Source organism: Bombina bombina, chromosome 1, assembly GCF_027579735.1.
Source record: "Bombina bombina isolate aBomBom1 chromosome 1, aBomBom1.pri, whole genome shotgun sequence".
Classification (NCBI taxonomy): Eukaryota; Metazoa; Chordata; class Amphibia; order Anura; family Bombinatoridae; genus Bombina; species Bombina bombina.
Window position 1 is genome coordinate 1,027,115,009 of NC_069499.1, and position 12,177 is coordinate 1,027,127,185.

Here is a 12,177-nt window from a genome sequence, read left to right on the forward strand (position 1 = left end):
TATTAGATTAGGTGTAAAAAATGTTATTTTTTATAAATTGGTTTGCTATTTTTTGTAATTTAGTTTTTAAATTTTTTTGTAATTTTACCCAATGATAGATACATTTGTGGCCCTAGTAACGACTGAACTTGAAATACTAGACACTAAAAGTGCAACTGGTAAAAACTTAAGCTTAAAAGAAATAACAGCACTGACTGAACTAAAAAAATAATCCTGACATTACACTCAAAAATGCAGATAAGGGCAATACAGTAATCATGACGAAGAACAAATATTTAAAAATGTGCAAGGACATACTTTATATTAGTGAAAACTATTGTGTTATCAGAACAGACCCTACAGATATATTTACATATTAATTAACAGCAATGCTGGACTGGGGATTCAATGAAAGATTAATCACTAAAGATGAACATCAGTACATGATGAACAAAATGGCAAGAACAGCCACATTCTATAGTCTCCCCAAGGTACACACTATGACATTGTATGTACAGGACACAAAGGATGTATTAAATCACTTAGAAAACATGATAGTGGATGATAATGTACTACTAGCTAGCATTGATGTAGAAAGTCTATACTCTAACATCATGCACAATCTAGGTCTTGAGGCTGTAAAACATTTTCAAAAGACTGTAAATCAAAACGGGAGTTTGAAAGTTGACTTCACTATTGATCTACTAAAGTTTGTCCATAATTATTTTCTTTTTGATAATAGAAGGGGTATCCTAACCAATGTCCCAAGAAAGCCTATCAAAGAGCGAAAGCCTTAGACTGAAGATCTTTACTAAGAAACACCACAACAGGCTGCACACCAATACAGGGAAAGGAACAATCCATAAGAGTCATGGGCCTCTAGTTATCAAGCCGTCAACCTCAAATGCGCTGAAATTCCGCAGCGTATTTGTGGCGAGGCTGATTTGCCTAAGTTATCAAGCCCTGCTGCCCGGCAAAAGTAGAATTTTGTGATGTAAGCTTCGATCCGCCAGACTCAGTCTGACACAGATCGATTCTTACATCACTTCAGATGTTCCGAACACAAGTCCGGCACAATCTGACTACTTTTGCTAGTTATCAAATAACTAGCAGGTATGCTCGGCACTGTTCCGGCCCAACGTACCTGGTTTTCAATCCGCCGCCCTGGAGTCGGCAGATCCCATAGGAATCAATGGGAGTCTGACCATAGCGAAAGCTCATGTTCGCTGCTGCCCGACATCCCATTGATTCCTATGGGAACGTCTACACCTAACACCCTAACATGTACCCCAAGTCTAAACACCCCTAATCTGCCCCCCCCCTACACCGCCGCAACTAAATAAATGTATTACCCCCTAAACCGCCGCTCCCTGAACCCACCGCAACCTATATTAAACTTATTAACCCCTAATCTGCCCCCCCTACATCGTCAAAATATAAAATGAGAGGGCGCTAAAAGCAAGAATAAATACCACACTTAATCTCTAAAAAATTATAGGTTTAATAAACACAATTATACATATATATAACAAGTAAAAATTACTAACATCAAAAAGTTGAAGGGACGTCTCCCTATAAAAAATTTAATCTTAAAAATACCACCAATATATTCCAAAAAAAATGTTAAAATTTCATTTATCATCCGTTTGTATAAGGACAAAAGAGTATAGTCAAATCGATGTAGGCCACTGGTAATTGCAATAAAATTAATCCGCAAATGTTCAGGGACCAGCAGTTGGTAATGATCCAAAAAATGATTAACAATGTTGCATAACACTTTCAGTCACTTTGTAGCAGTTCTTAAATAGATAAGTGCCTAAAGTTTAAAGACAGTGTTCCACCTTTTATATGCAATTATCAAAGATACTTGTGTATATATTAAGAAGGGCGCTCCAGGGCGTCTTACCGTTCTCTTCTGTCGGCTAAAAGCAGGCCGCTCAGCTTTTGTGGTAAAGGTTCACCCGTGGTGATTAAGTGATGTTCAAGCTTCCAGGTAAACTCCCACTCAGGTTTAACCGTCTCACAGCAAGCCGCTCTGACCACACTGGTGGCGGTTTCCTCTCGGTGGTTGAGCACGGTTTGTAGCCGTAGTGGTCCGTGTCACTGGCTGGATCTGTACTGACTGAGGTTAACACCTTACTTTGTAACTGTTAGTAACAGCGGCTCCAGGACCAAATTGAAATTCTGGCAGCATGAAGTAACGAAGAATGTTTCTTCGTTATTTCATGCTGCCAGAATTTCCAGTGTGGTCAGAGCGGCTTGCTGTGAGACGGTTAAACCTGAGTGGGAGTTTACCTGGAAGCTTGAACATCACTTAATCACCACGGGTGAACCTTTACCACAAAAGCTGAGCGGCCTGCTTTTAGCCGACAGAAGAGAACGGTAAGACGCCCTGGAGCGCCCTTCTTAATATATACACAAGTATCTTTGATAATTGCATATAAAAGGTGGAACACTGTCTTTAAACTTTAGGCACTTATCTATTTAAGAACTGCTACAAAGTGACTGAAAGTGTTATGCAACATTGTTAATCATTTTTTGGATCATTACCAACTGCTGGTCCCTGAACATTTGCGGATTAATTTTATTGCAATTACCAGTGGCCTACATCGATTTGACTATACTCTTTTGTCCTTATACAAACGGATGATAAATGAAATTTTAACATTTTTTTGGAATATATTGGTGGTATTTTTAAGATTAATTTTTTTATAGGGAGACGTCCCTTCAACTTTTTGATGTTAGTAATTTTTACTTGTTATATATATGTATAATTGTGTTTATTAAACCTATAATTTTTTAGAGATTAAGTGTGGTATTTATTCTTGCTTTTAGCGCCCTCTCATTTTATATTTTGATACTCTGTTTTCCACATAGCCATTTGGAGAGGTGGTTAGGGAGAGGCTTGGATATATTTTTAGACCTTAGCGCTATATAACACTTGTTTTTTCCACCCCCTACATCGTCGCCACCTATAATAATTTTATTAACCTCTATCCTGCCCCCCCTATACCGCCGCCATCTATATTAAACTAATTAACCCCTGAACCTAACCCTAACACCCCCCTAACTTAAATATTATTTTAAAAAATCTAAATAAAATTACTCTTATTAACTATAGTAATCCTATTTAAAACTAAATACTTACCTGTAAAATAAACCCTAAGATAGCTACAATGTAATTAATAATAACATTGTAGCTATTTTAGTATTTATATTTATTTTACAGATAACTGTATTTATTTTAACTAGGTAGAATAGTTATTAAATAGTTATTAACTATTTAATAACTACCTAGCTAAAAGAAATACAAAATTACCTGTAAAATAAATACTAACCTAAGTTACAATTTAACCTAACACTACACTATCATTAAATAAATTAAATTAATTATCTACAAATACCTACAATTAAATACAATTAAATAAACTAACTAAAGTACAAAAAAATAAAAAATCTAAGTTACAAAAAATAAAAAAGTATTACAAGATTTTTAAGCTAATTACACCTAATCTAAGCCCCCTAATAAAATAACAAAGCACCCCAAAATAAAAAATGCCCTAACCTATTCTAAATTACGAAAGTTAACAGCTCTATTACCTTACCAGCCCTTAAAAGGGCCTTTTGCGGGGCATGCCCCAAAGTATTCAGCTTTTTTGCATGTTAAAAAAAATACAACCCCCCAACATTAAAACCCACCACCCACATACCCCTACTCTAACCCAAACCCCCCTTAAATAAACCTAACACTACCCCCATGAAGATCACCCTACCTTTAGCCATCTTCAGCCAGCCGACCACAGATGGAACAGAAGAGGACATCCGCAGTGGTCGAAGTCTTCATCCAAGGAGCGCTGAAGAGGTCTTCCATCCGATAGAAGTTTTCATCCAGGCGGCGTCTTCCATCTTCATCCATCCGGAGCGGAGCCATCTTCAAAGCAGCTGACGCGGAGCCATCTTCATCCACCGACGCCTACTCGCCGAATGAATATTCCTTTAAGTGACGTCATCCAAGATGGTGTCCCTCGAATTCCGATTGGCTGATAGGATTCTATCAGCCAATCGGAATTAAGGTAGGAAAAATCTGATTGGCTTATCCAATCAGCCAATCAGATTAAGCTTGCATTCTCTTGGCTGATCGGAACAGCCAATAGAATGCGAGCTCAATCTGATTGGCTGATTGGATCAGCCAATCGTATTGAACTTGAATATGATTGGCTGATTGGATCTCCCAATCAGATTTTTCCTACCTTATTTCCGATTGGCTGATAGAATCCTATCAGCCAATCGGAATTCGAGGGACGCCATCTTGGATGACGTCACTTAAAGGAATATTCATTCGGCGAGTAGGCGTCGGTGGATGAAGATGGCTCCCCGTCGGCTACTTTGAAGATGGCTCCGTTTCGCTCCGGATGGATAAAGATTGAAGACGCCGCCTGGATGAAGACTTCTATCGGATGGAAGACCTCTTCAGCACCCCTTGGATGAAGACCTCGACCGCTACAGATGTTCTCTTCTGTTCCATCGGTGGTCGGCTGGCTGAAGACGGCTAAAGGTAGGATGATCTTCATGGGGGTAGTGTTAGGTTTATTTAAGGGGGGTTTGGGTTAGAGTAGGGGTATGTGGGTGGTGGGTTGTAATGTTGGGGGGTGGTATTGTGTTTTTTTTTTACAGGCAAAAGAGCTGATTTATTTGGGGCATGCCCCGCAAAAGGCCCTTTTAAGGGCTGGTAAGGTAATAGAGCTGTTAACGTAACTTAGAATAGGGTAGGGCATTTTTTTATTTTGGGGGGCTTTGTTATTTTATTAGGGGGCTTAGATTAGGTGTAATTAGCTTAAAAATCTTGTAATATTTTTTTTAACTTAGTTTTTTTTATTTTTTGTACTTTAGTAAGTTTATTTAATTGTATTTAATTGTAGGTATTTGTAGATAATTAATTTAATTTATTTAATGATAGTGTAGTGTTAGGTTTAATTGTAACTTCGGTTAGGATTTATTTTACAGGTAATATTGTATTTATTTTAGCTAGCTAGTTATTAAATAGTTAATAACTATTTAATAACTATTCTACCTAGTTAAAATAAATACAAAGTTACCTGTAAAATAAATATAAATCCTAAAATAGCTACAATGTAATTATTAATTACATTGAAGCTATCTTAGGGTTTATTTTACAGGTAAGTATTTAGTTTTAAATAGGAATAATTTATTTAATGATAGTGTAGTGTTAGGTGTAATTGTAAGAACAGGAGAAGTGGACCGAGCGCTACACCCAGGGCCTTAAGCTTACTAACTTTAATACATATAAAAATTTACAAATGGCAATCAGACGCATGGATCCATGCGTCTGATTGCCATTTGTAAATTTTTATATGTATTAAAATGTACTTTTTACTAGCCTTTTAAGCTTTTTAGCGCTTACTCTCACCCCATCTTAACTTTTATAGGTGTAATTGTAACTTAGGTTAGTTTTTATTTTACAGGTATATTTGTCTTTATTTTAACTAGGTAGCTATTAAATGGTTAATAACGATTTAATAGCTATTTTTCCTAGTTAAAATAAATTGAAATTTGCCTGTAAAATAAAAATAAATCCTAAAATAGCTACAATATAATTATTAGTTATATTGCTATATTAGGGTTTATTTTATAGGTAAGTATTTAGTTTTAAATAGGATTAATTTAGTTAATAAGAGTAATATTTATTTAGATTTATTTAATTAATATTTAAGTTAGGGGGGTGTTAGGGTTAGACTTAGGTTTAGGGGTTAATAATTTTATTATAGGTTGCGGCGGTATAGGGGGGGCAGGATAGGGGTTAATAAAATTATTATATGGTTATTTATGTTGTAATGTGCAAATGTAATTTGATCTATGTGGGAGATCTACTCCTCCAGGGAGTTAAGAACTAGGATCTTGGAACATATTGGTGATATTAAATTAAATAGATCAGTACCAATAGCCCAGCATATGAATATATTCCCTGCAGATGCCAAATATGATATTATTTTTTTGCAATTGAACAGCTGAAATTAAAAGGCAGAAGAGGTAACTTTAATAAAATATTGCTGCAAAAGGAATGCATGAATTGCAATCAGCCGCACCAAAAGGGCTAAATGAAGCGATATCATATAAATGTTTTCTGGGGTAAATGCAGAAATTCCATAATACCTGTATGATAATACTCCAGTATGCAATTAATTGAAAGCGATCAGGATTGGAAAAGATACCCAGTAGGCTGTTCAATATAACATAATATACAAAATATAATACCTGTCTGATAATACTCCAGTATGCAAATAATTGAAAGCGATCAGGATTGGAAAAGATACTTAGTAGGCTGTTAAATATAACATAATATGCAAAATATACCCTAAAACTGTATCTTATGACCCTGTGGAATAAGCACAAAAAATAGCCCCGAACAGTCATTCATTTTTGACTGATATGCTCTATTACGATAATGCCGATAACATATGATATGTAAACAAATGTCTACAGGTACATACACAGTATATGTATCCTGGAGCTAATTAATAGTAAACCAAATTGAGAAGTTTTAAAGGTGATTATATCCGTCTAGGATAAAAAAAGTATTCCAGGAATCTTTTCCTGTACAGGAATATGGCATATATTTCAAAAAGAACAAATAGCCAATATTGAAATCCTCATTACGCATCCAATTTCTGTGGAACTTAATAGACATATAAAGACAATTTAATATGAGATTTTGTAAAAACATATATAATTAAGAATAACCTTTTTTGTTTTAAATAAATATGAGCACCCTCTGCGGACCTACATGAATTTAACGTTGACGCCTGTCAGTATAACACTGCTGTCAACAAAACTGGTTACCATGGCATCATATGCCTATAAGAGAAGCTAAGATGGCCGAGACCTATCCTAAGCCCTGACGAAGTCATGTACAAGTGACGAAATGCGTTGGTGGGCTGGGCTATGAGGGACGTAACTGTGGAGTTAAAATAATTTGAACTTTATTCAAACTGGAAAAAACTATACATCTGTTACAAATACAATATAGTCACATTCTGTAGCTTACCAATGTTATTGTTATGGTGATTATTTGGAGACTGAATAGCCAGCTAACATAGAAATACTATATATAACGGCATAGTTACAGTATTGAATAGATTGAATATACTTTATGATACTCTCAGCATTGAATGAGTGACCAGCTTGAATCAACTTTGATGTGTGTTGGTTAGTTATAGGGATACAGTTTGAAATTGGCCGACTGTGTTCAATCACAGCAGTACGCAGGAAGGAGGTCGCCTTTGAGCATATAGGTTCATTGGATGTACCCTAATACATGCCTGCATGTTTGTTTATTCCTATTTGCTAACAAATACTCCACAGTCTCTCACAGCCCACACAGTCTTTTTTAATGTAGCAGCCACACTCTTAGGAAATACCCCCTAATGCCTAGCAGTTGTAGCTGTATTTTTAAATGTTTGTGTATGTTGAATATATGTTAATAAAGTGTTATTTTTTATCATACAATACAATAGTATGTAATTCAGCACTGGGCTAAAAGCCCCAAATCCTTTTTGGATTCCAAACTTGATATATAATTTAGGACTTTGTAATAATGTTTAATTGTATATTTACATAATTTTAGTAGGGCTAGGTTTTTTTAAAATGTAATTTAGCTTATTTAATTGGTAGTTTAATTTAATTGTAGTATAATAGTTAGGGTAGGTTAATTAATAGTTTAAAATTAGTTTATTTTAAATCTACAGGTAAGTTTTAATTTATTTGAAGATAGGAATGTTGTAATTTTAATTTAAAGTTAAGGGGTTCTTAGGTTTAGGGGTTAACAGCTTAATTTAGTTTTTTGCGATGTGGGGGGCTGAAGGTTTAGGGGTTAATAGGTTTAGTTAGTGGTGGTGAAGTGGGAGCAGAGGTATAGGGGTTAATAAGTTTATTTAGTGGCGGCGGTGTCAGGGAGCAGCGGAATAGGGGTTAATAACATTATGTAGTTGGCGGTGATGTTGGGGGTGGCAGATTAGGGGTGTTTAGACTCAGAGTTTATGTTAGGGTGTTAGGTGTAAACGTAACTTTTTTTTCTACCATAGAAATCAATGGGGTATGCTTCATTCAGCATTGAACATAAGCCTTCAGTGCTTTCAGACTCCCATTGATTTCTATGTTATCCGCGGCCTCTAGGGTGGAGGATTAAAAACCAGGTACGCTGTGTCAAAAAAGACGCAAACGTACCTGTTAGATGTTTGATAATTGGAGGAAAGTGTCAAATAGAGCCGAATGTGTATTCAGAACATCTGTAATGACGTAAGATTCAATCTGCATCAGATTGAGATCGCGGGATCGTATGTTACATCACAAATTTCAACATTTGCCAATCTTGAGGCTTTGATAACTTGGTCGGATCAATCTCGCAACAATTATGATGCGGAATTCCACCATATTTTCGGTTGACACTTGATAAATAGGCCCCTATAAGTGGAGTGCAAATATTGCTTCCGTAAAATTGATATTTGTGCTCTACTTACTGATATCAATGCATGCAAATGTGCACTGGTATTACAAGTTAGGTGAACGCGACTTCATGTTCACATTGCATGGAAGCTTTGCGCTCATGAGAAGGAGATTTCATAGGCTCCAATGGGAGCCTCAATCTCATGCCGTGTCTCATGAATGAATAAATACATATATATGTATGTGTTAATATGTGTATATACACTTATTAACATGTAAATATATATGTATATATTCATATACATAGATATTTACAGGGAACACACAGTTCCCATCGACTGCTATGTAAAGGAACTTTTTAGTGGTGTTTTGTTTCTAACACCCCACACCTGCCAACTTTAACCCCTCATAACTGCTTTTTTCAGGGGTTTTTTATTTTAAGGCAAATTGAGAGTTATTTTGAAAGTTAACTAGATGTCTGACCTCTGGTTAATTTTCTGAGTGTTAATTGTTACAGAGAGCTCGCAGTAGCAATAACAAACCACTTGTAATGGCTGCTAATTTTTCATGCGTTCATTTACAGATGGGCAGTAAATTGGTGCTCCACTTGTAATCTAGACCTAAATGTTTAAAAATATATTTGCATGCCTACTGTTGCTGAGTCAATCATAGGTAAAGGCCACATACTCAAAAGAAGATTGAGTATGTGACAATAATTTTCTCGTAAAATGTATGAAGATGTTGAAAGTTAAATAAGAATTAGAGTAGGGTTAGCCTTAATGGATGACAAAATATTCATATGTTTTTAAAATGGAATTAGGGACTATGTAAAAAAGAAATAAAAAAAAAGCACTTTACACTCTTTTGAAGATCAAAATGTAAACATTCCCTTTGATTTTGACTATTCTGGGTTACAATTTGAAAGGCGAGTATTAGGTTTTTATATATTTGCTCAATACTTTAATTAGTGTAGAGTTTCTTTTCCACAAAAATGAATAAAAATCTAACTGGTACAATACTAGGGGGCCAATTCATCAAACTCCGTATGGATCTTGATGCAGCTGTTTCCGTGCGAGAATTCAAGCTCACCGGAAGCAGGAGTTAAGAAGCAGTGGTCTTAAGACCGCTGCTCCTTAATTTGTTTACTACCTCTGAGGCGGCGGACAGCAATCAGCTTGATCTAATGGGATTGGGTTGATTGACACCCCCTGCTAGGAATGTGCAGGGGTGGCATTGCACAAGCAGTTCACCAGAACTGCTTGTGCAATGATAAATGCTGACAGCGTATGCTGACAGCATATGCATTTATCGATGTGCGGAGGACATGATCTGTATGATTTTATTATTACTTCATGAGTCACTTTAAATATGAAATTCTAAACACCAAGAATGTTATCTGGCCCACATATGTACCACTTAGAGCGCAATACTTACTGTCTTGTAAGCATAATTTTTCATTTACGGAAGAAAGTATTATATCCACTGATGGACAAACCTGAAAAAAAACCACTGATAATCATTATTTTTATTATTAGTAGCAGTAGTTTACATTTTTTTTTCTTTTAAAGATTAAAAGTATCTCTTATTGATTAGCACAAGACCCTTACCAACCAGATGGTAATACTTTGTTTAAAAATAGTTCTGCTACACAATGGGCTAGATTACAAGTGGCGCTAGAGTTAAGCTTTTTGCACTTGTCGGGTTGCGTTCTTAAAGTTATTTTGCATTAGCGGTAACCCGAATAGCGCAAAAATCATAACCAATTTTTTGCGTGCGTGCGTGTGCATGTGTTCCTCCATAGAAATCAATAGAGAAAAAAAAGTAGAAAGAAAACCTAACATCCAAGATCGCACAAACACTATCACATTTTCTCATTCCCCATAGAAGTCAATGGAGAAAAAAAAATCTTGAAATATTTACAGTAAATACATAGTTACATTTTTTATTAAATATGAATATTGCATATATATATATATATATATATATATATATTTATTTAAATTTTTTCTTATAGCTATGTCTTTATATGTATAAATTTATGTGTTTAAAAGTGTATAAATATTGGTCAATACATATATACACACATATAAATACATTAATATATATGTACACATATATAGACATATCTATATACATATAAATACATCTTTAGCAATGTAGGTATCTCTATGCTAAATTACTTTGCCTGCTGCTTTTTTTTAACACCCGAGATCTCAAATATTTGAGCCCTTAGTAATTTGTATTAGATGTTGTTAATATGAGTGTAACTGTACTTATTTTTGAAGTGTTTTATGCAACTTTTTTGTTTCGGAAATCAGTTAACTGCAGTTCTGAGATTGTGGTAAGGATTGAAGCATAAATGGTGATTGCATTAGCGCAGTCACAATTTCACTCAACTTGTAAAATCAGAGCAATTAAAAATGCTTGCAAAAAGACGATATCGCTTGTACAAAATAGTTTGAGCCTCACATGTTATCTAGCCCATTATCTATAATTTAGACATAGCTTCAGAGTAGAATGTTAGAACAAGCAGAAATGGATACAGCACCCACTACTCACAAGAGCACGGATGGGGCTTACCAAGCCCAAGTAAATCAAATGAAAAGGTAATCTCCAGCTGTAGTGAGCAAAGTGACTTTTTATTTTTCATACAGGGTCAAATACAGCAACCTTTCGGGCTAACAATAAGCCCTTTTTTCAAGCTTGAAAAAGGGCTTATTGTTAGCCCGAAACGTTGCTGTATTTGACCCTGTATGAAAAATAAAAAGTCACTTTGCTCACTACAGCTGGAGATTACCTTTTCAGAGTAGAATGGTCAGATGATAAATGATTACAGTGAAATGGCTCATTGTCCTGTCTATTGAAAAATAGTGACATTGTTAATTGACCTCTCTATTGGAAAATATTCAAGAAATATATTTCTAGCTATCAATCTATAACTTTTTGGCATGTTCTTCTGTGCTACATCCCTACCACTTTATAGTTGGCCTATACAGAAGGTTAAGAAGAAGCTGTCTGATGACCCCTGCTTCATAACTCTCTGTGATACAGCAGCCAAGGGGGATCCAAAGCTACATTTGTAGCTTCTTAAATGGAGCCCTTATAGGGACAGTAAAGTTAAAATTAAACTTTGGTGATTTAGATACAGCATGAAATTTTAATCAACTTTCCAATTCACTTCTATTATCAATTGTGCTTTGGCGAGCTCAGCAGCGTGCAGCAACGTTTATAGTAATGTTGTGAATACATGCAAGCACTGCTGCCAAAGGGTGATAACGACACGTGCACGCTCCTAGACTCTAACATTTCTATAAACAAGCATGCAAGATGGCAAAAGAAATGTGCACACTCCTGAGCTTACCTAGGATTACTAGTTAACAAAAGATATTAAAATAAGTAAGTAAATTTGATATCCAATCCGTTTACTTTATTTTCCCTTTAATATCATAAGGCCTTATATACTATTTACTTGAAGTATAAATCGAATAAAGGTTATTATTTTTTTTTATATGTGCATAGCATATAGCAGCAATTTTTCCTTCATTCTCTTGGTATTCTTTAGGGAAAAAGCAGCAATACATTTATGGCAGATATCTGAACACATCAGTAAGCCTATGACAAGAGGTACATATACTGTATATATATATAGCCACCAATCAGCAGCTAGCTGCCAGATCCTGAGCCTATCTAGGTATGCTTTTCATCAAAGTATACTGAGAGAACTAAGTTAATGAGATA

General features: G+C 35.3%; 1 protein-coding gene across 1 annotated transcript in view; it reads right to left on the reverse strand.

Moving 5' to 3' along the window:
- Positions 1 to 12,177, reverse strand: part of LOC128662660 (BPI fold-containing family B member 6-like) — a 131,169-nt gene that overhangs the window by 35,000 nt on the left and 83,992 nt on the right. The window contains exon 8 of the mRNA XM_053716533.1: positions 9,874 to 9,934. Within this exon, the coding sequence (XP_053572508.1) occupies positions 9,874 to 9,934 (61 nt within the window). The remainder of the gene's footprint in view (positions 1 to 9,873; positions 9,935 to 12,177) is intronic.